We start from the raw sequence: 27068 nt of genomic DNA, 5'->3' as shown, positions 1-27068 counted from the left end.
ATGTGAACACCCACAGCTTCGGAAGGACAGGAGGCAGCTTCTTTCAAGTGTTTGTGTGATTTGTGTAAAGGTGGAGTTGAAAGAGCAAGAACAAAGAATGATGGTGAATATGCTGATGACCCTACCACCATGTTTGATTATGCCATCATCTTGCATAGGAGGTCGGCATGAATGAATGTACCCACGAAAAACAGAATTTTAACTCCAAAGAGATGGAGTTTTCTTTTAATCACTTATAAAGTTCAGTATCACATAGTAAGGCTTTATAAGTATCACATAGTAAAGAATGAATGTGGGACTTAACACTTACGAGTATTTTTATAAACTATCCGCTCTATATGATCTTTTCAATATGAGACTGAAGTGTTACAAATGGGCTCATTTCTTTTTTTTCTCGTTCTTTAAGGGAGGGTTGGCTGGATAAAATTATTTTGTATTATGAGAATAATGTCTTACAAGATTGATATCAGAGTACAGAAAATTTTCTCTACAAGGACAATTGCAAATAAAAGTAAGGTTGGGTAAATTTTTTTTTATATATTTTCAAAATTACTTAAAAAAAAAAACTATTTTTGAAAAAAAAGAAAAAAGAAAAAAAAAAAGGAGAATAAAAAGAAGTTGTTTTGAGCTATTTTGAAACCTGACAAAATAATCAAACTGTACTATTTGTTTCTTGTTTCAAAAAATATTTTGATTTAACATAAATGTGAAAATAATTTTAATTGTTTTGTGTTTCGGGTTGGTTGTTAATGTTTTATTTAAAAATAGAACAGAAGGGAAAATATGGCTTTGTTTGTTAAACTGTTCTCCTTCTCACTTTTGTTTTCTGTTTTCAAAACTAGAACAGTTACAAACAACCTAAAACACAAAAACTCAAAATTATTCCCGATTATATTACATCAGAACATTTTTTCAAACAAAAAACATACTAACGAACAAAAGTTTTTTATTTTTATTTTTATCACCTTGGTGGTTTCTCATGATCATGATGAGACACATTTGGATGGCTCTAGTGTATAGCCTTAAGCTCAGATCAAATTAATAGGTATATGATATCATACTTTTTTTCTTGGTTCCATAGACTTGTTCTTAATATGATCATGCAATTTCAAACACAATGGGACAACTCATGCTGCATACCAACAAGCAATATATGCAAGTGGATTCATTTTTCTAATTATTGATTTAGGTGAGAGGCATGCATATCGCCTGCAGCAACGACGGAATTTCCAAATAAATTAAGAAAATTAGTCAGCATAAGCTAACTTAATATATTTATTTGGGCATCACTAAATCTTGTTTGGGAGTTGAGAAAACGACGATTTTTATAATATTGAGGTTCAAATTCAACTATAGACCGACCTTGACTTTGATATTTAGGTTTGTAAACAAACAATTATATAGCAGAAAATGACAAATTCTGACCTCAATCAATCGGTCACCATACAATTTTTATTTTATTTTTTATTTGAGATCCAAACTATTCTCCAATGTTGGTGTTGAAAGATTTGTTTCCTGTAAAATTTATTTTGTTTATTGAAATTCAAATGCGAATAATTGTATGTTCAAGACTTGATTTAACAATTGCCGTATGAATTTTCCTCTCGTGTCTTCCTATAATGGTTTTAAGAATTCTACGTTGAATAGATTTCTCTATTTTTTTATGGGAAATTTTTCTCTGTTCTTAGCTGTTGGCTTCTTGGATGAATTTTCCACTTTCAACTCTTCAAAACCATTTTTTTAAAGTAATTGTCTAAATAATCTTGAATATTTTTGCATACAAATATTCAAATAAAAACTTAGTTCATAAAACCAACAAACGGAGAGAAAATTACAGTTTCCTTTGGAAAAAAACCAGATTTAAATTTTGACCTATCTAAAGTAATTTGAACTAAATAATAAAATAGTATAAATTTATTATTTATCTCAACAATGCTAGAAAGCTCCTAGGATAAAAACAAGTCAGCTAAACCTGTAGGATTAACGAAAAGTCCACGCTGAGTGGCTGCGATCATCGTCATTTGTATTACTTTTGCAACTTTCGATTAGAAAAAAGGGCATGTAACAGTGTGGGATTAACATGGTCTTACGCGGGAAGTTGCTTTCTTTGACTTTTTGGCTCTGCCAATTATGCGTTGACTGTGGTCTACGTGGCGTGATCGTGAAGGATATAATTACTGGTCGTAAATGTACCTGCGACGTGCTTCTAAAGGCACGTGAAGAAAGAATATGTGGAGATGTCTAATTCATAGATCTTTGTGATGCTGGCCTTATCATTGGTCAACACGTAGCACTGCCAACAAAATATACGTGTTGGCTTTTCTTTGATTCTCACTTAAAGAAAACAGAAAAATAGGTGTTGGATGGAAACAGTTTAAGGTGAGCTGGGAGTATGTTGTGATTCACTTTTAATTATATAGAAAATGATGCAGCAACTAAGCAAAAGTAAATTACTAATTAGGAAAAAAAAAAAAAAAAAAAAGAGTATATCCTTTTAATAACTTTTAATTATCTTTCTTTTTTGATACGTTCCTACAAGATGAAAAAAAAAAAAAAAAAAAAAAATCGAATTAATAACTTCCACCTTATAAGGCGACTAAATTACACATTTGGAGGAGACGTGCCTTGAATGCCGTTTTAATAAAGAGATGGGAAATGTAGGTGGAAAATAAATACACTCACGATTTTAATATTGTGTGGTTTATTTGAGATGAATTGTTGACTAAAATTCGCTACAGAAAGTCTCTCATATATCTCGTGATCCACATTAAGACTGAAGGATTTGTGTCGATGAAGTCTAAAAATAATGTATTCCTTTTTTGGGTCTTGGATTTCTCAATTGCAATGGCATCCTGTCTTTTTCTAGGGGCAGCTAAATTTCTCCAAGATGTCCTGTGTTCCTACCAACAACTTAGGCCTAAATAAAGTAGACGTTAAGCCAAAGTTTGAATTGAAGCTTTATTCCAGGTTTCGGGTCTCTGTTACCAACCTATTGGTGTTGGACAATGACTAAATTTTTGTGAAATTCGGATAGTTTAAGAGAGATATTGTACGACTAATATGTTCGGAACAACTTAAGAATCATACGACGGGATATGTGACAATGCAATCTCCCTTTTTTAAAATTGTTCAAATTTCTGTAAAATTTGAGACAGTTTAAGAGAGAAGGGTTGCATGGTTCACTTGTTTCGAATATCTTAAGATGCAAGATTTACCGGACCGAGCTAAGTGACCTCAAAATCTCCTTCTCTTATATATTACCAAAATTTATTAAAAAAATATAATCCTTTGTAATTAATTCTCATTAAGAACCGAGATTTGGACTTCAATTTCATCCAAACAAGGTGGAATTCCTTTTTATGAATTCTAATAATGTCGGAAAGGATTCTCTCCATTTCAATATCCCCCCATTTCTTTCATTTAGTACGTTTTAAAGGGTAGTGTTGTCTAAAAGTTTTAATAATTGTAGTGCATTAAATGCATTACCCTTCAAAATGTACTAATTGAAAGAAATTAAAGAATTTTGAAATGGATAAGATCCTTTTCCATATTTGTAAGCCTTTCCTAGTTTTAATAATTTGTTATCCTTTGGGATAAATCTTTATCATCTAAAAAATGCTCAGTTGATGTCAATCTTGTCCGGTTTATGTACATATTTTTGACTAATTTCCAACCATACCATGTATCTAGATGAGCTTTTCCTATTTTGGGTTAGATACAAATAATTCAGGCCGCAGTCATTGTTCAACTAACTTCAATTTTCAAAAACGAGTTGAAAAAGTTATATCCAAGATAAAGTTTGCTTCTAAATTGGGTTAAAAGAAACTTTTCTAACTCAATTTATTATAGTGATATTTGTCTTTGAAAGCACATGTGGAATAAGATCATTTCCACTTCAAAAGAAATGAAGACGATTCATTTTAAAGTCAAGATTTTGTTTTGTTGTATCAAATTGTGTGCATAGTACCACGCCATTTTTAAATTACACAATTAGATGTGTGAAATCTAATCTAGACCATAAAATAAATTATCTTGATAATTTCTAATAGAATTAACATATGTCAGTTTACAAATGCATGTACGTACATTAAAGATAGATATAAGTTTAGTGTAATGCTATATTTTTATCCTATAATTTTCCAACAATTTTGATGTGGCAATTCAAATCAACAATTTGATCTTTTTTTCTTATTTTACAATGATTAATCCAATGATTTTTTTTTTAAAAAAAAAAAATCGAAAAAGGCAGGCGGAGAAGACCTATTGTAGTTAATCTACCTCAGCTTTATTATAGTAGCACCTGTCCAATGGGAACTGCACAAGAAGAGCCTAGACAATGAGAATCACAAACACTTTTTCAAGTCCTATTGTGTTATAGTCTGACTCAATCAGGGCATCAATGAGACTTAAGGCTACTAATATTAATACGATTTGACGATTCTTATTTTGGGAGTTGAACTCTCACCCTAGTACATGTCCAATTACTTTAAAAATTTCATTGATACCACTGAACCACCACCATTGATGGTAATTAATCCAATGGTTAGTTGGCAATGTCATCAGCCTTGTTGGATGAATGTTAGATAGACCTATAACATATATCATTTCTCATTACTAAAATGAAAGTCGAATAAGGTTTGGGGATTATGCAGTTATTCTCCTCCTTTTTCACCCACAGAACATGTCGCTACAATCGCATATCCGACTCGTTGATTGAGGATTTGTTGCCAACTTTGGTCCTCCTTTGAGAGGTCGTAAGGGGACCTATTCCAAATTTGAAAGAAAACTTTGATGCCCTAAATTAAATAAATAAAATAAAAATAAAAAAGAAAAAGAAAAAGAAAAAGGAGGTTATGATGTTTAAAGTATGAAGCATTAAGTTGTGGGATTACAAGTGGGCCTTTCGAGAACTTTCTTCTAATAAGGTTGTCACACTTTTACCTCAAAACCCTTTTTTTTTTTTTTTTTTTCTTGGGTGGAATTCTGCACTCCAACGTGGCTTCTGGTTGGTCAACTTGTGTTTTGAACGTTTGTGTGTTTTTTTCAGTCAAAGTGGAAAATTTGGCATTTAACTCCAAAACCCAGCTAATACGGCCCGCCAATCTCCACGCCTCCTCAAAGCCACGTGGGACCGACAGCCTTTATTTAGTCAACCCTTGACGCAAATCCAATCCAACGCAGCTTGCTTTACTTTAGGGTAAAAGGGTAAGTAATCATTTTCCCAAAGGGATACAAAGAGAACCACCTCATTATTAGTAATAATACTATGTATAAAAGATTGTTAATAGTATACTTACTACTTTAATATCTAAAAGTATGCCCCATTAAAAGAAAAAAAAAAATTAAATATAAAAGCATATGGGTGGAAGGAAATTCTTCAAATATAATTTATTAAATTAATATTTGTCTTTAAAATATATTATTTCGGATATAAATTTTCTCTAATACGCGTTAAAGAAAATTTTCCAAACCATTTTCTAGAAGTGTTGTGCATCCATTAAGCATGCAAAAAGCACACGACATTTGAAAAAAATGTGCTTCAATTCTCATGTGTTAAGGAACACGTGAAAGTGAAACGTTTAGAAATTAGGTTAGAGAAAATTTATATCCTATTGTTTTACATGCATTTATTAAAAATGCAGAATCACGTGCTCTAGAAATAATATTAGTTTCATAAATTGGTTTGAATTTTCTAAATATTAAAAAAGAAAAAGAAAATGGGTTTCCATTAACAAATTTTCAGTTTGGCTTTTGATTTAAACGTAGACCAATTAATTTTGAACTTATGACATCGACCCTAAGATATTGGAACTAAACCGTAACTAATTATTATACAAACCACTTATGATCAATTTTTATTGCATTAAATTACGATATTCGTTTCATATCATTTAGTTATTCAAACCCTCAAAATATTTGATTAAATTAAATTATTATGAAGTTAATGATCTTGTTGCTCTTTTGGTTTTAGAAAAAAATGTTTGAAGTGCTACAATTTTTATCACAACCCCTTTACAATATAAGTGAAAAAATTAAAAAATAAATTTAATTATTTAATAGTTGATATGGCAAGTGACACATCAATTTTATAAATAACTTGTAATAAAAAAAGTATTATCCTAACATCATTTTTTTTTAAAAAAAAAAAAAAAAAAAACTAGTTAAATAAGGCTTGAATTTATTGTTTTTGTCAATTCCAATTACCCTTAGGGGTCGCAATTCGTGTTTGTATGTTGGGTTTGAATTGTATCAAAAGATGTGTATATATAGGTCGGCTTTAACCTTACCCATTTTATCAAATTGATCGGATCCTCAACTCTAACATACTAATTTCGTATTAAATTTGCAGGTCATGTAAAAAATCGTCAGTCTTAAATATCACATATTGGATTCAAGTCATATCTAGCTATATGTATAACAATATATTCACCAACTATAATCCAACTCATTTAATTAAGATGTATGATAAATGCACAACTTTTTGGCACAACTTTAACCAAACTTTTCTCTTATTTTTTGAAAACAAAATAAAAAAATATATATATATATATTCTAAAGCAATAATACCCTATGTGGTCATTTATTTTTTATTTTTTTTAAAAGGGGTATTTTTCTTTATGAAAATAGTCATTATTATGAAGGAAAAAACCAATTTTTTTAATTATTTTTTTAAAAATATCAAATAAAAAAAGGACCACATAAGATGTTATTGTTTATTTTTTTTATTTTAAAAAGAAGACCACATAAAAGAAAAGTTTGACCAAAATTGTGTCAAAAAATTATACCTTTATCATTTCTCTTTAATTAAACGGGTCAAACCATTCGGGGTATCTAGAGATTTCGAAATATATAGATAAACACATGATTACATAATGTAGATAAATTAATGTATTTTGGCGCTAAATCCGTGGGCTTAGCTCAAAGGATGACAATACATTCTTATCCTGGAAGTAAAGTAGTTATCCGGCACACGCTCTGACGTCATATTACACAAAATCCAGATCGTATAATTTGGTATATCCAAGCTGTACGCGGGCGATACTGTAGAATTGTAGACGGAAGAAAGATGGAAGGAAGGAAGCAATCGACAGGAATCTGGATCATCGTCCGTCAAACCCGATGCTGTCGTTGTCAACCAAAGCCTGCACCGGCTGCATTCAAAGAAAATTCCTAGAGAGAGAAAAAATTTGAATAAATAAATAAAATAAATAAATAAAAGGGAGGAGGAAAAAGAAATGGAAGGCTTTGGAAATTCAGACCTTTTTTTCTGCTCAAAAGACGCGGATTCTTACACAAATAAAAAAGTCCAAACACCCCTCTCTTTCTCTTTCTCTCTCTTTCTCAAAGCTTTGAAGATTCAACCCCAAAAGCAGCAGCGAAAACAACAACAACAACAACAAACGCGAACGACGTTAACAAACAACAACTGTTGAGACTGTTTTATAGTCTTTCTGTTCGTTCCATTTCTGGGCTTTTACAGAGATACAGACCTAAGATTTCTGTTTTGTAGATCTCTTTGTATATTTGGGTTCCTATACCGATCGGAAGAGTTGGGTATATGGCGACCGCGGCAATATTTTCGTCGTTGCGGAGGCGGAGATCGCCTTCGTTGGAGGCGTTCTTGGCTCCGGTGGACCTAAGCGAGGTGGCTTTGGTGCAAACCCTAGCGACCGTGTCGGCCGAGCTGGTCGCGGATTTCTCGGCCAAGGTTTTCTGTTTCCAGCGCAAGAACACCCGCTCTCTCATCCGGAAAATCGAGGTCTTCCTCGTCCTCCTAGACTATCTCAAGGAATCGGGCTCTTCCGGCTTGCCTTCTACGGCGGCGCTCTGCTTCAAGGAGACCTATCTGTTGCTGTACCGTTCCAAGATACTCCTCGATTACTGCGCGCAATCGAGTAAGTTGTGGCTTTTGCTTCAAAACCATTCGATTTCGGGCCATTTTCATGATCTGAACCAGGAAATCTCGACCCTTTTCGATGTTTTTCCTTTGAACGACGTTGTTTTGAGTGAGGACATTAGAGAACAGGTTGAGCTTATGCAGAGACAAGCCAGGCGATCGAGGTTGTTCATTGATAAAGACGATGAGTTGCTTAGGATTCGGTTTTTTGGTTTTCTTGATGAGTTTGAGAGTGGGAAGGTTCCCAATTCGGAGGAATTGAGGTTGTTCTTTGTGGAGAGGTTGGGGATTAGGGATGCAAAGAGTTGTAGGGCTGAAATTGAGTTTTTGGAGGAGCAGATTGTGAATCATGAGGGGGATGTGGAGCCTACTGTATCGGTGCTTAATGGGTTCGTTGCGATCACTCGGTATAGTAGGTTTTTGCTATTTGGGTTTGAGGAGGAGGACGATCAGGTGGGATTGGAAATGGGTGGGAGTGTGAAGAGGCAGAGGAAGGGGTTGATCACGCAGGAGATTGCAGAGACTTTTGTTACGGTCCCCAAGGACTTTTCTTGCCCGATATCGTTGGATGTGATGCGAGACCCTGTGATAATATCCACAGGGCAGACATATGATCGGAGTTCCATAGCAAGGTGGATGGAAGAAGGCCATTGTACTTGCCCGAAGACGGGCCAAATGCTTGAACATAACCACCGGCTTGTGCCTAATCGGGCTCTGAGGAATTTGATCATGCAGTGGTGCACTGCTCATGGGGTTCCCTATGACCCGCCGGAGAGCACCGATGGCTCAGTTGAAAGCTTTTCTGCTGCAGCTGCTCCCACCCGGGGTGCAAGCCACTAGAGCCACAGCAACACTTCTCATTCAGCAGTTGGCTAATGGGTCGCAGCGTGCGATGACTATTGCGGCTCGTGAGATACGTTTGTTAGCAAAAACAGGAAAGGAGAATCGTGCTTTCATTGCGGAAGCTGGGGCTATTCCCCATCTTCGGAAGCTACTCTCTTCTATGAACCCTGTGGCGCAGGAGAATTCAGTGACTGCAATGCTTAATCTATCGATATATGATAAGAACAAGAGCCGAATTATGGATGAGGAAGGGTGTCTGGGATTGATTGTTGAAGTATTGAGATTTGGGCATACGACTGAGGCAAGGGAAAATGCTGCAGCAACATTGTTCAGCCTCTCTGCAGTTCATGACTATAAGAAGAGAATAGCAGATGAGGAAGGGGCAGTTGAAGCTCTGGCAGGGCTGTTGAGAGAGGGGACTCCAAGAGGAAAGAAGGATGCCGTAACGGCTTTATTTAATCTGTCGACTCACACAGAAAATTGTGTGAGAATGATAGAGGCAGGGGCTGTAGCGGCCCTAATAGGGGCTTTGGGAAATGAAGGGGTTGCTGAGGAAGCAGCTGGTGCATTGGCCTTGATTGTTAGGCAGCCAGCTGGAGCAGAAGCTGTGGGGAAGGAGGAAATGGCGGTGGCGGGATTGATAGCAATGATGCGCTGTGGAACGCCTAGGGGAAAAGAAAATGCAGTGGCAGCATTGCTTGAGTTATGCCGTTGTGGTGGAGCAGCAGCGACTGAGAGAGTGGTTAAGGCCCCAATGTTGGCTGGGCTTCTTCAGACTCTGCTATTTACAGGTACAAAGCGGGCAAGAAGAAAAGCAGCTTCACTTGCTAGAGTGTTTCAGAGATGCGAGAATGCATCCTTGCATTTTGGTGGATTGGGTGTAGGATATGCATTTGCAAGCAATTCAGCTGCAAACAGAGATTCAAGTTTCGCCGGTGATGTTTCCGTGCCAATGTCCATTTCAGTGCCTGTTTTGTAGTGGTAACATCCACTTCATGTCGTTGTCATCCCTGCCTATATATGTGTTCCATTTTTGTTGGAAGTATTTACAAATTCTTTCATTGAAATTTACATGATAAAAAAGTTTATAGGAATACCATATCTGATGTGTTCTTAAAGAATGATAAGTGGTGTTGAACAGTTAGCCCGAGTTCAATATATGTATTGTCCATTGATTTAGAAAAAACAGATTAGTAAAATGTTCACAAATATTTCGATCGATACCGTTGCTCTCAGATAAAAAGCACTTTAGGGCGTTTTTCATATTGCTTTAATTCTCATTTATACATCAAACATGCTTTTGAAAAGAAAAGATCTGTTATTTGGAATTCTGTAATGGGTGCTGATACAATAAGATTCAAGTTGATTCTTGCCGAACCTTGTAAACTTGTCTGGTGGCTTTTATGTTGTGCCTGTGTATGGAAGAATCACGTGCCTTTTACTTTTCCCTTAAAGTTTGTTATTGCAGCAATTAAGTATAAGAAACTAAGCAAATTGTTGGATGTATACCGTGTGTTATCATCAATAATATCTCGCAATGAGGGTGCATATCCATAAATTACACAACTCAAAACTGAAAAGTGTCCATCTTTTCTATATTTTCTGTTAACTTCATTATTGAAGTTCTCTAGAATATAAAGGTATGGATTTTGACTGAGATGATAAATGGTATAGGGGTAACTATTGATATCTGTGAATTCCATGCTATTCTTGGGTTAGTGTTGCTTCTGATTAAATTTTTTTGGGATTTAAGCCTGCCTTACTTGCATCATGTGCTGGACTGGCTTTGATTTATCTTTCGAACTGTCACTATATGCTCTTCCTTAGCTAATATCCTCTGCAGAGAATCTAGCACTACAGATATGATACTGAGTGCCTACTCCAACTACTACTTTTGTTAAAGTCAGAATGCAGATTCTCTGCGTTTTAAGTCACGTGTGAACTAGAAGCATCTACAAATTTCCAGAGTCAAAATGTGTCATTTCTGATCAATGTTGTGGTTCTAAAATCATGAGAATAAGGCATCCTACTTTCATACTCTCTGAAGAATTACTTTATAAAGATTCTGAGGAGAGGAAGAATATACTAAATAGCAGAACCTTTTACAAGTGGTTGTCTCTGTAAGTGATGGAGGTTGGGCTAAAGTTTCTTCTTTTAAATGATAGCTTACCACACAGAAAGCTGGATATTGGCAAAGCCAATCAGTTTCTAGCTCTTAGATTCTGTCAGTCAGGCATGTCAGCGCCATATCACCGAACAGGATCCTTTTCAGTTCAAATGGAGAATATTCAGTTAGTTATAGTGGAGGAGTATTTTTGTTTTTTCACTTTTTGAGGGGACAAAAATATCCCTGTACTATAACTAACTAGATATTCTTCAGTTCAAATGAAATGGAGAGGATTTTAATTCCATATCACCGTGATGATATTGCATCGGTGTGTTTTCAATTAGAAGCAAGATTAAATGGCATTCTCCTATCCTTTTCTGTGAATTTTTTGGAGCACCCTGAGATGCACTAGTATAGCAGATTGTTATCGACTTCTGCTGACCTTTCTTAAAGAAAAAATTGCGGTGTTAAAAACCCATTTAAGTCTAATTGTTGGGGAAAATTCACCAGCAGCATAATCATTTTGTAATTGAGAGTGTTGGGAATTGAAGGTTGTGGTGGGGCATGCCGTAAAATAGCCACATGTTTATTGGATTAGACTGAATGAATACTCGAAGTGGATGTACAGGTAGGCCATTTACTTGAAAAATAATTGGAGACTGCTCGCTGAAAACCCAACGATCAGACTCATGGTGGTTGTTGAGCTTATCTCTAGTACTGGAAGATATGATTTTTGCTAATGATGATAACAAGACATTAGCTACTTGGTCTAATCTACTTGATCTCTTCCTTGATTTTTACTTGAGTACCTCAGCTCACCCACAATAGCAGTGATGGAGAAGAGAAGATTCAAGGGGATTTTTTTTTCTTTCTTTTTTTATAAAGTTGTTAACTTGATTCTGTATGGCCAACAGATAAAGATCTGTCTAAATTTATTTCTACATGGCACAGCTAGACTGGCAGGAGCTCACCTACCATCATGAAAAATGTACGGGGATTCTGGTCATCAGAACTTGGCCGGCAACAAAGTCTTCAAGCATTTACACTTGTTCACCATTTCTTTATTTTATGTAGCCACTGTTGCTGCAGTAGGTCCAGTCAACACCTGACAAGTTGCAGTCTACGCTGTGGCTGCTCCACATGCTCAGTTGCTCCAGTTTCGGCTGTTTTCATCTTGGACTTTTGTTTTGGTAAGTGTTCAACTTGGACTTTTCCTATCTGTTGTTGGGTTGGCCACTTTGGTCCATACCAATGGATGTGATGCAATATAGCATATATTAGAATCTTCAGCAATTTTGTTTTCCTTATTGCTAGTAATTTGAATAATAATTATGAAAAAGTGTTTATAAAATGCATTTACTAATAACTGACTTAACAATTTAAAATTTATTTAAGTAAGTAGATTTTACATAAGCTCTCTCAAAGTTGTGAAAATCTCTGTACCAAAACGCACCGCCTTGCCATCCCAATAGGGACAAGTCAACCAAGAGATGGAATAGTTGCAGAGTACTATAACATACTTAACCCAAAAGTAATCCATTGAAGGGGAAAAGGATGACTTGCTTTCCAACTATTCAAGATATCGGTTGCAGTGGTATTACTGATCCTCCTGCTGTGGACAGTCATTGCCTTTCCCTCAAGGCAACGCCTTCCTATGTGCAGGACCCACGTGAACGTGATAGTTTTGTGTATACAATGTCTGTATATTTCTTTTACTTCATTGCTTGGGAGGTATGCATTGATTTCTTAAGCAATTAAATTGCTGAATATCCAAGAATCTGTCGCTTGCATTTGTTGTCTTCCTTGGTTTTGGTTTTCTTTACTGTTTCCTGTTTTAAGAATCTAGCTTGAGATTTTTTTTTCTTTTTTTTCCTAATATTTTTACTCTAAATGGAAGATTTAGACTCGAAGAGATCTACTTTTTCTAAGAATCTTCCATCCATCATGCCCCCTTCTGTTTAAAGTATTTTTGTTTAATCAAGTTAGTGCAGGGTGCTTAAAGAAGAAGAATGATGGAGGAGATGAGGTGATGACGCTCTGCTGTGTTACCTGAAAGAGTATGGCTAGTCTCACAGCTCTAATCGCAGTTTGTGGAGTCTCATCAATAAGAAATATTAGTTTTCACTTTGCTACCATTAGATAAAAGTATATGTAGAATCCAACTGTGATTTTTACTATAACATTAGAAAATGTACACTTGGAGCAAACATTTAAAAGTATGTGTATCATTTTTCATCTTTAATTCTTTCAGAGAGTTATGCTCACTATTACCTTCGAAGCATTTCATTATCAGAAATTGTTATTACAACAAAGCCAACGCCTTAACAGACCACGACTAGGGGGTGATAATTTGTATTTATATGTTAAGTTCGAATTGCGTTGAGACATGAGTATAAGACTATATAGGTAAACTTTAACTTGACTCATTTAATTAATGGGTCATATCTTACCAACTAATTTCGTGTTAAGTTTGCAGATCATGTAAAAAATTGTTAGTCATAAATGCCGTGTGTTGGAGACTATATAAGTTAATCTTAACCCGATTCATATAAATAAATGGGTTAGAACTTTCAATACTAGTTCGCTAATTTTATATTGAGTTTGTGTCAAATTCACGTATCGTGTTAAAATTTGAAAGCCTTACTTACAACTTAATTGTAAAATTATTAGAGAAACAATGGAGCAAGTGTAAACTGATTTCTACATAAACTTTAATATCCAGGGTTCCTCTAAAGACCCTCCTCACCACAATTTGACATTCAAGGCCTAAAAAATCATCCTCTAAATAACAAAATGCAAGCCTTATTGATGAATTGTAGAGAGACCATAGCCTTCTTCGGCCACCAGAGTCTTGTCCCTTGGAAGCTTGAAGAAGTCCAGAAGAGGTCATAAATGTTCTGATCATTCCAAAGACTTTTTTTTTTAATTTTTTTGTGATCCTAATAACAAATGTCAATTTAGTATATTATATATATTAGAAGAAATTCTTCCAGCCCCATTCGAATGAAAATCTTCGGTGTTTGCTATGGCATACGTTAGAGCATTCACAATGAACTCTTCAACTAAAAGTTAAATATTAAAAAAAAAAAAAAAAAAAGTTTAATTTGAGAAGAAACATTTACTTTATCAAATTCGGGAAGTTAATTTTTAAAAATGAACTAAATATCAAACTCTCTAAGTCTTTATCCATTTTAATTAAATACTATTTTTTTATTAGTTTTATACCATTATATAATAAGCTTAAATGGGTATTTCACTTTTTGGGAAAACAAAACTTTCACATTTTAGCTATGGGAAAGTAAAAGATAATCTTAAAAATTATAACTTTCACTTTTTCGGCTATTGTCATGTTAAGAGTGAACCTGACGATAGTTAAAATAAAGTAAAGAATGAAGCTTGCTAACTAAATGTGTATTTTTAAGAGTTTTGTTTAATTATTTTTTTTTTTAAAAAAAAAAGATAAATATAAAGAATTTAGTGTGACTGTTCTTAGTTAGATGTATCTTTGTGCAAACCAAGACAATATTAAAGATTTGGATGAAAAATAGATGGAATGAACAGTTTAAAAATTAGGCAAAACTCATATTTAATGCAAAATTGAGCGAGCATTAAGCCATTGTCGGTAGATGTATCTCGCGTCAATCAAATCTGAAGTGTAAAATGATTTCTCCATTCTCAATGTCTTATTCCTCATTGACGAGTCTTGTTCCTCTGAGGATTGATACGTACAAGGGAGGTCATAAATGCTATGATAATTTCGAAAGACTTTGAACGAAGGAATTAAATGTACCATTTGAAAGTTATGGCCACCATAGCTAGCTAGCCACCAGTCTATAAGTCTTGTTCATATTTGGTGTGCAATATTTTTCTGTTCAAAATTTGGATGAAAGAAGAGTTATTTGAAAAGAGGAATGATAGGGACCCAACTTTTTTGTCCAATAAAAGTTTAATTTTTGCCTTATTTATTTTTAAAAAATAAAATAAAATAAAAAATGGAAAAAATGTTTAAAGCAACCCTATCTATTTTTTGTCTTTCTTTTATTTGGTATTTTTTTTTTAAGAAAATGTCATTATTATGAAGAAAAATACTATTTTTCATTTTTTAAAAAATACTAAATAAAAGAAAGGCCAAAAATAGATAGGGTTGCTTCAGACATGTTTTCCATTTTTCATTTTGGTTTTTTTTAGAAAAAAAATAAAAGGTAAAAGTTAGACTTTTGTTGGGCAAAAAAGTTGGGCCTTTAGCATTTCTCATTTGAAAATGGGGCTCAACCCATGTGAGAATTGAGATAGATACTAATTTTAAATGTTTTCTTCTAATATGTGAGAGAATGTTGTCTTATTGTAGTGTTGATTAATACTCATGAAATAAGATATCAATGGAGGGGGGATTAGTCTACTTACAAAAATGTACATAGATCTCAAAAGGTTGAAATTAAGTTTGCTTGAAATTGCGTTAAAAATCTTAACAAGTATTTAAAATTATTTCTTTAACTTTTTGTTCTAAAAAAAAAAAAAAAGGTCAAAACGCACATATATTAATATATATAAAATGAAACTTTTTATAGTTTTAAAAATTATATTTTCGAATGTGATTCCATATAGGCTCGCTCAGAGTAATGCTATGCTTTCAACTGTTTTATGATTCTTTTACAATTTTTTGATACATTATGACACGTGATTAAAGCCCCATCAACCATTTAAAAAAAAAAAAAAATTAACACCTTTTAATCACATACTAATATATATCAAGAAGTTGTGAAAAAATTATAGATTAGTGTAGGTTTAGCATTTTTTTCTTTCAAAAAAGTAATGGAGATGGTTTTAAGGAGGAATTTGAAGAGGTGATTGGTTGAGGAATATGTGGATTCGGTATAATTTAGTCAATTAATGGCAAAAGAAAATGAAACGTGTGAGATTGAGGTTATGTTATGTTGGGTCAAAAACGTGTACACGTACGATTAACGCGCCTGCAGAAATTGGGTGTCCATTTTGTAATATTCCTTTGATATTCCTCTTTGATGAAAACAAGTAAACTCCTCTCAACCACCATTTCACACCTGAAAAATTAAGTCTAACAAAGTTTTCGTCTGCATTAAATACACAGAAAAAGGACACGTCTTAGCACACCAACTTAAGTGAAAAAATGCATCCATTTGTTTTTTTTTATTTTTTTTATTTTTTATGGAATATTTGCTTCTTCATAAATCAATCAAAAGATAATACAGATTGCTCTCTTTGAATAATCTCTGAGATATAATCAGAGAATTCTCCCGACCACTCATTTTCGAAGCCTAGACCCGCTGCTAATTTTGCTAGATGATGAGCTATGAAGTTGGCAATTAAGTTGTTAATGCTTTTTAGATGGTTTTTTTTTGTTGTTGAAAAAACTGTTATAATATGTCTTAAAGACGAAAGTTGTTTTAAGTATTTTGTGCTAATTAAGTTGTTTGTTAATAGTTTCATTTCGAAAATATAAAACAAAAAAGAGAAGAAAAAAATGCTATCAAACAAAGCTGACCTATTCTCTATCTAATATGGGGTGCGGTTGCAGTTCAAGACAACAATTGCTAACTGTAATCAATTATACACACCTAGATGATATACAAAACTAATACATGTGCTCAGGTGATTGAGTGTGTTTGGTCTCACGATTGCAAAGGCCTAACATGCATCTTTAAAAAAAATTTGTAAAAAGTATTTCATTTGGGGCCTTTTTTTATTTATTTATTTTTAATTTTTAAGTTAGTTTGAAAATGCAAAAAATATTCATGTATTTGTGCAACAGTCAAAAGAGTGTATTTTTAAAAGTATATAATTTTAAACGCTCATACGCTTAGTTGACACAAATGACACTTTTTTACATTTTAATTGTACTTTTAAAAATTAAGTTTTCATTAACTGCATTTTGAATAGTTTTTTTTTTTTTTTAAAAAAAAAAAATTCTCAAAATGCATATTTTAAAATTGCTAAGCCAAACTATTTGAATAGTTTTCGAAGTGCTAAGCACCAAGTTAAGTTACACCTACAAGAAAGGAAAAGCGTGTATAAGAATTGATCAGGGTGTGTCGGTAGAGAATAACTCCGATGTTTAAATCAAAAATATACTTAAACAGAATAAGTGTAATTCATCTGTAATGAGTGACGTGGATGTAGCATTTATTGGTAATTACTTTTTAGCCATCCATATCACCCATTTATGGATGGATTACAGTTTTTTTTTTTAGCTGATCCTTAGCATTACTCTTCCTTTTTTATAGCTTTCTAACTTGGGTGTTGGAGGCTTGATTTAGTTGATTTGTGGGAACAAGCCAACAAGGCTATAATACGGGAATTCGATTCCCTTGGGCTTGAAATATGGAAAGTTATGATTCGTTGCTATTGTGGAGTTTATCCCTGCTTCAACTGTGAGCCTGGATTGTTGGACTTGTCCGTGGGCTTTGCTCACCCGTTTGGGCATTTGGTTCTTGGGCGATTAGATGCAGTGGGCTTAATGGGCTAGTCCCTCTGTCTAAATTTATTTCTTCATGGCACAGCTAGACTTTGCAAGAGCTCATCTACCTATTTAGAGTTGTAAATGAGATCTCCCACTTTGAATAAAAAAAAAAAAAGTTGTAAATGAGCCGAGTTCGGACGAGTTAAGGTACCAATAACTACCATCATGAAACATTTAAACATGTACGGGGATTCTGGTTGTCATAACTTTGCCCGGCAACAAAGTCTCGAAGCATTTACAATCTTGTTCCACAAAGTCTTGAAGCATATATTGGCATCTGTAATTTTGTTGTTATGAGCAATTCAGACTCGAAGAGATTAAAAAGTTTCCTTTTGTTTTCTTTCTTTCTTTTTCTAAGAATCTTCCATCCATTATTCCCCCTTCTGTTTAAAGTATTTTTGTTTAATCAAGTTAGTGCAGGGTGCTTAAAGAAGTAGAATAATGGAGGAGATGAGGTGATGACGCTCTGCTGTGTTACCTGAAAGAGTATGGCTAGTCTCACAGCTCTAATCGCAGTTTGTGGAGTCTCATCAATAAGAAATATTAGTTTTCACTCTGCTACCGTTAGATAAAATAATAAATAAAAGTATATGTAGAATCCAACTGTGATTTTTACTGTAACGTTAAGAAATGTAAACTTGGAGCAAACATTTAAAAGTATGTGTATCATTTTTCATCTTTAATTCTTTCAGAGAGTTATGCTCACTATTACCTTCGAAGCATTTCATTATCAGAAATTGTTATTACAACGAAGCCAGCACTTTAATAGCCCACGACTAGGGGTGATAATTTATATTTATATGTTGAGTTCGAATTGCGTTGAGACATGAGTATAAGACTATATAGGTAAACTTTAACTTGACTCATTTAATTAATGAGTCATACCTTACTAACTAATTCCGTGTTGAGTTTGCAAATCATGTAAAAAATTGTCAGTCATAAATGTCCTTTGTTGGAGACTATATAAGTGTAAACTGATTTCTACATAAACTTTAATATCCAGGGTTCCTCAAAAGACCCTCCTCACCACAATTTGACAATCAAGGCCTAAAAAATCTTCTAAATAACAAAATGCAAGCCTTATTGATGAATCGAAGAGAGACTAGCCATACTACACACAAGATATACATATATACTCAAGAAATAGGTCCTCGTCTAGAAAACTCTCTGAGTTTCCTCTAGTGACAAGGGAACTGTCTCCTTCTGGTTGCCGGAGTAGGAGGTTTCTGTTTTCAGTGGGTGGTTGGTGATGGCGGAGGAATTAGAAAGGTTGTGTGGTAGGGTTTCTCTGTCAGATGGTGAGAAGTCAGGTATTTCTATTTCTGAAGGGGAGATCGCTGATCTTCGTCGTAAGGGAGTCAATTGTCTGGTGGGTTGTCTGAGAATTGATCGTACAGTTAACAAGGAGGCTTTCAAGACTTTGCTGTCTAGATTATGGCGTGTAGTAGGAAGTGTCATTTTTAAGGAATTACAAGATAATCTGTGGCTTTTTGAATTTTCGAATGTTGATGATAAGCGTAGAGTTATGGAAGGAAGGCCCTGGAGTTTTGATCGTCAGATTCTTGTTCTTAAAGATTTTGACGGGGAAATTCCTCCTTCTCAAATGGACTTCTCTTTCTCTCCAATTTGGATTCAAGTGCATGATATGCCTCTTCTTTGCATGACTAAGGGAGTAGGCTCTAGGATAGGAGAATCCATGGGAGTTCTAGAGGATGTGGATGTTGCCGGTGATGGTGAAGGTTGGGGTAGGTGTCTTCGGATTCGTGTGGTTATTGACATCACAAAGCCTCTGGAGCGTGGCCGTTCCCTGCAGTTAGAGGGGAAGCATGTCTGGGTTAGCTTCAGGTATGAGAAAATCCCTTTATTCTGTTTTAATTGTGGGCGCATTGTGCATAGTTCAAAGGGCTGTCCTGTTAAGCAGTCCCTGCGATCCAGTTCTTCAACTGCTGTTAAAGAATGGGGTATTTGGCTACGTGCTGATGATTTAAAGCGTCGTAGTGGAGGTGGTGGTTTTGATAAAGCTGGTGGTAATGCATGGACTGGGGCTAGTTCAGAGGGATTTCATCATGGTGGTGATAGTTCTCAGGCCAGATCTCCGCAGATGGGCAGTTACAATCTTCTTGGTACTCAACAACGGCCCTGTTTTTCAAATGGAGCAGTTGGTAGTGAGGGTTCGGAGACACGCCACGTGGCAAATGTTGTTGCTGACACGACTAAAGATAAAGGAGTTTTTCCTTTCACAGATGTCGCTGGTGGAAATAAAGGTATGGATGGCATTGGTGATGTGGACCATTCTGATAGGGGGGCTCTAATTTCTCAGCAAGCTTTGGACTTTAACAAATCCTCTGGTGATGCGAAGCATAGTGAGTCCCCTGTTAAAGATGAAAATGTTAAGATCTCCTCTTTGGTTTCTTCTCATGTGGTGGGTGAAACCATGGATGTCTTTGAAGGTTCTCGATCAGTGGAAACTTCTTCTCTTTCTGGTAAGGTTGTCGTTGAGGTTCAAGGTGGAAGCTCTGTTATTAAATTCAAGAGGAAGGCGAGAGGTGTATCTTTTCAAAACCCTCTCTCTGTAAGTAAGAGTTTGGGTAAGAGGAAGAATAAACTGCTATTGGGGAGTTCTGTGGGTGATGTGGGTGTTAAGAAGAAAGCTAAGGGAAAGGAGCCCTTATTGGGTTCTTCTGATTATGAAGTGGCGGCGGCTGTTTTACAGCCCCGTCAGGTTCCATGATTATTTTAAGTTGGAATTGCCGTGGGCTTGGGAACCCACGAGCAGTTCGTGACCTTCGCCAACTAGTGAAGGAAAAGAAACCCTCTATTTTGTTTCTTATGGAAACAAAGAGTAAGCAGGCACGGATGGAAGGTTTAAGAGTGAAGTGTGGGTATGCAGGGGTGTTTGTTGTGGATCCTATTGGTCGTAGTGGTGGTTTGGCCCTTCTTTGGACAGAGGAATGTGCTCTTGAAATTCAGAATTATTCAAGAAGACATATTAATGCTATTGTACATCAATCCCACGTAGGAGTTCCATGGAAGATTACTGGATTTTATGGACACCCTGAATGTGCAAAAAGGTTTGAATCCTGGGCTCTTCTTCAACATCTAAAAGATTTCCAGCCAGTTCCTTGGCTATGTTTTGGAGATTTTAATGAGATTACTACTTTTAATGAGAAGTTTGGTGGTCTTATAAGGAGGGAGGGTCAGATGTCTATGTTCCGAAGAGCACTGGTTGAATGTAATCTTAATGATCTGGGTTTTCAAGGTTCCAAGTTCACCTGGTCCAATGGGAGGGACGATGACGCTTTTATAAAAGCACGTTTGGATCGTGTATTGGCCAATACAGAATGGAGCTTTTTACATAAGGATGTTGTTGTACATGTGTTGGCGGCTAGATCTTCTGACCATAAGCCTTTATTGATTTCTTTCTTGCATTCTGCAGAAGAGAGGTTGAGTTACAAGAAGAATTTTAAGTTTGAGGCTAATTGGTTAGTAGATGAGGAGTACTCTTCAGTTCTTGAAGCTGCTTGGGGTGTTGGGTCTACTAATCCTATGTCTTCTGTTAATCAAAAGTTGTTGAATTGTAAATCAGCATTCTCACGTTGGAGTGCTAGAAAGTTTGGTTGCAATTCTCGTCGCCTTCAGCAAAAAACTCTGCTATTGGAAGAATTGCAGTTTGCAGAGGGTAGAGATAATAAGGAGGTCATCAATCATCTACAATCAGATATTGATCTTATTCTGGAGCAGGAGGACATTAAATGGAGGCAGCGTTCTAAGCAGCACTGGTACCAGCTTGGGGACCGTAATACTCCCTTTTTCCACTCGTGGGCCAGCCATAGGAGGAAGAAAAATTTTATCAGTAAAGTTTCAGATGATTCCGGTTGTGTTTGGACTAGACCTAGTGATATTGGTTCTGCTTTTGTTGACTTCTACAAGACTTTGTTCTCGACAGGTTTGGTTTCTAATTTGGAGGAATGCTTAGGGGGAGTGCAGATGAAGGTCACTGAGGAGATGAATGTTATGCTTACTAGGGATTGCACTTGTGCAGAAATTGAGCAAGCCTTGTTTCAAATGCAACCCTTGAAATCTCCTGGTCCAGATGGGTTTGGAGCTTGTTTTTACCAGAAGTCTTGGGATGTTGTAAAGCATGAGGTTTGTCAAGTTGTTTTTAATTTTATGCATCTGGATGTACTGGATTCTGATCTCAATTCCACCCTTATTGCTCTTATTCCTAAAGTTAAGCAACCTGAAAACCTTTCTCAATTCCGCCCAATTAGTCTTTGTAATGTTGTTTACAAGATTATTGCTAAGGTTCTTGCCAATAGGTTGAAGAAGGTTTTGCCCCTTATCATCTCCCAAAATCAGAGTGCGTTTGTTCCTGGAAGGCTAATTACAGACAACATTTTTGTTGCTTTTGAAGCTCTTCATACTATGGATGGAAGGTTGAAGGGTAAGACAGGCTATATGGCTTTGAAATTGGATATGTCCAAGGCTTATGATAGAATTGAGTGGGACTTTTTGGAGGCTATTATGAGGAAACTTGGTTTTGCTGAGAAATGGATTGCTTGGTCTATGAAGTGTGTCAAAACAATTTCTTATTCTGTTCTTGTTAATGGTCAGCCTTATGGACCAATTGTGCCTTCTAGGGGTATTCGTCAAGGTGATCCTCTTTCACCTTACTTCTTTATTTTGTGTGCTGAAGGCCTTACTTCTCTGCTTAGGACAGCTGAAGAGAATAAAAGTATTCATGGGATTACTGTGTCTCGGGGTGGTACTTCTATCTCTCATTTATTGTTTGCTGATGATTGCCTGTTGTTCTGCAAAGCTAGTATTTTTGAATGGCTGAAACTACATGATATTTTACTACTCTATGAGCAAGCTTCTGGTCAGAAACTTAACAAGGATAAGACTTCCTTATTCTTTAGTCGCAACACAAATCCTGATGCCAAAGCTCATATCCTTGCTGTGGCAGGGGTGAATTCCACTCATCATTATGAGAAGTACTTGGGTTTACCAGCTTTCATTGGCCGTTCAAAAATTAGCACTTTCTCTAGCTTGCAAGGTAAGGTATGGGCTAAGATTAGTGGGTGGAAGGAGAAGTTCTTGTCTCAGGCTGGTAAGGAGGTATTGTTGAAAGCTGTTGTCCAAGCTATCCCTACTTACACTATGAGTGTTTTTCAACTCCCAAAGGCTTTGTGTTCTAGCATTAATTCTATGATGTCTAGTTTCTGGTGGGGGCATAAAGATAATGGTTCTAAGATGGCTTGGATGAGTTGGGATAGAATGGGAAGATCTAAACAGAAAGGTGGACTTGGTTATAGAGACCTTGAGTGCTTTAATCTAGCTTTATTGGCTAAACAAGGTTGGAGATTTTTACATAATCCTACTGGGTTGGCTGCTACTATTATGAAGGAAAAATATTTTCCCAAAGATGATTTTCTGAACTCTAACCTGGGATACAAGCCTTCTTATGCTTGGAGAAGTATATGGAATGCTAAGAAATTGCTTAAGCTAGGCATGTTTTGGAGGGTGGGTGATGGGCACTCTATTCAAATCTGGAATGATCGTTGGATTCCCTCTCCTTCATCTTTTTTAGTCCAGTCTCCTATTAACATTCTTGCTCAAAATGCTACTGTTGACTTGCTTATTGACATGAATACTAACTGGTGGAATATACCTCTTATTCAAGAGGTGTTTTCGGTAGCAGAAGCTGGTTTGATATGTGGTATGCCTATTTGCCCCCGTAGCCAATCTGACAAATTAGTCTGGCTAGGTACTACTAATGGCTATTTCTCAGTTAGGAGCGCTTATCATCTTGCCAAGGAGAAATCGTTTTCTGAGAAGGGTATGTGTTCTTCATCTGCTAACTTAGATAGATTATGGAATCAAATTTGGAATATTCAAGGTACTCGTGTTGTTAAGATGTTTTTGTGGAAGGCTTGTAATGACATTTTACCTACTAAGTTGAATCTGTTCAAGAAAGGAATTGTATCTGATTCCTTGTGCCCCATTTGTTCTCTGGAAGTTGAAACTTTGGAGCATGCTATCTGGAGTTGTCCTTCTGCAATGGATGTTTGGATTGAATGCTCTAAAAAATTCCACAAGTGTTCTTTTGTTCCTGTGTCTTTTATACATATTCTTGAAACCCTCTTGCTTAGGTTAGATGTTGAAGAGATTCAGTTATTTGCTGCAGTGGCACGGCAAATTTGGTTAAGGAGAAACTCCTTTGTCTTTGGTGGGGATCTGATTTCACCCTCCAGAATTTTCATTCTTGCAAGAGATCAATTGCAGGCCTTCCATTCTGCAGAACAGGTTCGTCTAAGTGGCTCTATTCGTTCTCCACAAGTCATTAGTTGCATAAGCTGGACTCCTCCACCATTAGATGTAATCAAGATCAATTGGGATGCTGCTATTTGTAAGCGAGAGCAGAAGATGGGCATGGGGTTTGTAGCTCGAAATTCTGGTGGTCAGGTGATTGCTTCTTTTTGTGCTACAAAACCTTTCATAGTGGATCCTGGTATTGCAGAAGCCATTTCAGCATGGAAAATGATTGAGGTAGTTGTCTCATTGGGCTTTCAATTTGTCCTTTTTGAGGGGGATTCCCTTGAAATTGTGCAAGCCTTAAAGCAGGGAGGAATTTGCTTGGGTAGATATGGCCAAGTTGTTAATGAAGCCAAAATCTGTTTAGGTTTGATTCACTCATGGAGCATTTGTCATGTAAATCGTAGTGCAAATAATGCTGCTCATTGTCTAGCTAAGCATGCTTTTTCTTTAGATTCAGATCAGTTGTGGATGGATGGTTATCCCAGCTGTATCCATGAACTTGTATTGTTTGAGAAACATTTGGTTTGATCTATGTGAGATGTTGGTCTTTTATTCAAAAAAAAAAAAAAAGAGAGACCATAGCCTCTTTGGCCACCAGGGTCTCTGAGATACATTATGACACGTGATTAAAGCCCCATCAACCATTTAAAAAAAAAAAAAAAAATTAACACCTTTTAATCACATACTAATATATATCAAGAAGTTGTGAAAAAATTATAGATTAGTGTAGGTTTAGCATTTTTTTCTTTCAAAAAAGTAATGGAGATGGTTTTAAGGAGGAATTTGAAGAGGTGATTGGTTGAGGAATATGTGGATTTGGTATAATTTAGTCAATTAATGGCAAAAGAAAATGAAACGTGTGAGATTGAGGTTATACATGTTGGGTCAAAAACGTGTACACGTACGATTAACGCGCATGCAGAAATTGGATGTTCATTAATTTTCTTTGCCTTTGATGATGAAAAGACGTAAAACTCCTCTCAACCACCATTTCACACCAGAAAAATTAAGTTTTTATTTTGATTAGTCTAACAAAGTTCTCGTCTGGATTAAATCAACATATATACAAAAAGCACACGTCTTAATTAGCACCAACTTAAGTGAAAAAAATGAATCGGTTTATTAATGCATTTGAGGAGGTTTTTTTTTTTTTGAAAAAAGTGTTTTGATGTTTAATAAAAGTGAAAGTTATTTTGATTTTTGTTTGTATTTTGTGCTTATCACTACTCTACATAATAAAGCAATTCAGTAACAAAAATTCAGCAAATTACTCAAGACTACTCTTGGGTCATAATATAATTCTTATCAGATCTAAGAATCAGCAAATTGCACAAGCATTCGTATCCTCTGCGCTTCTGGCAAATTCACGTGATGGGGCTAAGTAAGGATTGTAGGCTTGGTAGGCCTTAACAAGCCTAGCCACATCATCATCATCATCATCCGTCTGTGCCTCATCTTTCTTAGCTTCTTCCTTATCCTTCTTTCGCTCCTCTTTCTTAGCTTCTTCCTTCTCCTTTCTCTTCTTTGATTTTTCTTTCTCAGGTTCTTCCTCCTCTTTTGCTGGTCCAACAGATAATATTTCCGCGGAGCAGACCTTCTTCAAATTTTTGACTACCTCAATCGGATCCATGTCCCCGATCAGGGTCAATTTCTTGTCCTTCATGTTCATGGAGGTCGATTCCACGCCTAAAATATTAGGTTACAGAACCAGCCAAATTAGTTAGTCAGATCTTTTAGATCTGGCATTTATTTCTATAAATCAAGGAAAATTCAAGAAAGAAATCAAATAAATTAAGTCGCCTAATCAGCTTTGACAATTGAGACAGATTTTCCTTCAAATTTTGATCCCCATCTACATGATTACATGAAGCATAATACCAGAGACTACTAGAGGGATTGTAGTAGAATTACAATCAGATAAAATCCCTATACCTTTAAGACGAGAGATTGACTTGATGGCCTTTCGTGCCGTTCTTTCATCATGCAAGAACACCTTCACTATCAATTTCTGTAATAAAACATGATAGAAATCCATCCAGATTTATACATCAGGGAATAATTAAAGTGAAAAAAAAAAAAGAAACCACCAGACCCATCACATGATTTGGGAACCCAATAAAACAACATATCTAACAGCTGATAAAAAATTAAAATTTACAAACACAATTGGTACCTTACTCATTTCCTGAGGGAAGGAGGGGCTTCAGAACTTCACACGCCGCAGACCACGGTATCTTGGCGTTGATGGTGACAGACGCTGGGACTGAGAGATGACGGACTTCAGATCTGGATGGTTCCTTGCTGCTATCGCTGATCCCTAAATCTTCCACGTGTGAGCAAGGTTCATCACGCCTCCACACGTTTTTTTTGCTGTTTCTTTACGCCACTTGAGTGGTAAAAATTTAACCCTAAGAGAAAGTGTTTAAACCTTAGGGGTAAAAGAGTATTTAAACTTTTTTTTAATTAAAAAAAAATTACATAGTCATGCACGCCTGAAATAATGTGTATATCACTCTTTATTAATAGTCAACTTTTAGATAAGAAATTAAAAAAAAAAAAACCAAAAAAAAAAAAAACTTTTAGATAGGAAATTAGAAAAAATAAAATTAAAAATTAAAAAAGCTTTTAGATAGGTAAAAAAAAAAAAATTAGGGCTGAAATAGCGGTTGCGGTTAGCGGTTAGTGGCTAAAACCGCTAACCGCAACCGCCTAGGCGGTTAGTAAAAATTACTAACCGCCTCCGCTAACCGGATAGCGGTTAGCGGTTAACCGCTTTGTGATAACCGCTTTTTTTGGGCCTTTTTTTGGGCTTTTTTTTGGACCGGTTTTGGGCCAATTTTGGACCTGTTTTGGGCCAATTTTGGACCGGTTTTGAGCTCACTTTAATCATTTTTTTTGCTCATTTTGAACCTTTTTTTTTGTTTTTTTGTTTTTTTTGCTCATTTAGAATCAAAATAACTAAATACTTTATCTTGAACGCATGCTAACAATATTAATGACCTTGCATTGTGCAGAACATGAAGAAATAACCTTATAATTAACTTAGATACCTCGCAACAGAAAAAGTCCCAGTATCAGAACAGTAAGCTTATAAGTAATATCATCAGAATGATATCAAATGTAGAAAATGGATACAGGAAAGGCCATCGAATTTCCAGCAAACAAAACAAAGCTAACACAATTGAGCTCCTCAAATGAAGTCTAAAAATGATGTACACCTAAATTATTTTAGTGTACATTCAGAGTTCTTAAATCCAGTCATAAATTATATACAGGCTTCCTAACAACTTACCTTGCTTGGCGACGAGAGACGGCGAGTTGAGAGAGGGAGCGACGGAGACGGCGAGTTGAGAGATGGAGCGACGGAGACGGTGAGTTGAGAGAGGGAGCGACGGAGAGTCGGAGAC

At 35.7% G+C, this 27068-nt stretch overlaps 2 protein-coding genes and 1 long non-coding RNA gene across 3 annotated transcripts; 2 read left to right on the top strand and 1 right to left on the bottom strand.

Moving 5' to 3' along the window:
* The first annotated feature begins 7244 nt into the window (after nucleotides 1-7244).
* On the top strand, nucleotides 7245-9957 carry LOC132171625 (U-box domain-containing protein 17-like). The gene is given in 2 exon segments (XM_059582996.1): nucleotides 7245-8718; nucleotides 8720-9957. Coding segments are annotated over 2 exon segments (2160 nt in total). The 5' UTR covers nucleotides 7245-7558; the 3' UTR covers nucleotides 9720-9957.
* Nucleotides 9958-11567: 1610 nt separating this feature from the next.
* Nucleotides 11568-13082, top strand: LOC132172915 (uncharacterized). Its single transcript, XR_009439211.1, has 2 exons — nucleotides 11568-12037; nucleotides 12830-13082. It is a non-coding gene; the product is annotated as an uncharacterized LOC132172915 (long non-coding RNA).
* Nucleotides 13083-24897: 11815 nt separating this feature from the next.
* LOC132172018 (heavy metal-associated isoprenylated plant protein 39-like) lies at nucleotides 24898-26056 on the bottom strand. The gene is made up of 3 exons (XM_059583440.1): nucleotides 25835-26056; nucleotides 25594-25669; nucleotides 24898-25347 (listed from the first exon to the last, which is right to left on the bottom strand). The coding sequence occupies exons 1-3, from the start codon at nucleotides 25841-25843 to the stop codon at nucleotides 24980-24982; spliced, it is 453 nt and encodes a 150-aa protein (XP_059439423.1). The 5' UTR covers nucleotides 25844-26056; the 3' UTR covers nucleotides 24898-24979.
* Nucleotides 26057-27068: the final 1012 nt, after the last annotated feature.

The sequence above is a fragment of the Corylus avellana genome, chromosome ca2 (genome assembly GCF_901000735.1).
Source record: "Corylus avellana chromosome ca2, CavTom2PMs-1.0".
Taxonomy (NCBI): domain Eukaryota; kingdom Viridiplantae; phylum Streptophyta; class Magnoliopsida; order Fagales; family Betulaceae; genus Corylus; species Corylus avellana.
The sequence above is the reverse complement of the archived record's forward strand: the minus strand, read 5'-3'. Positions and strand labels throughout refer to the sequence as shown.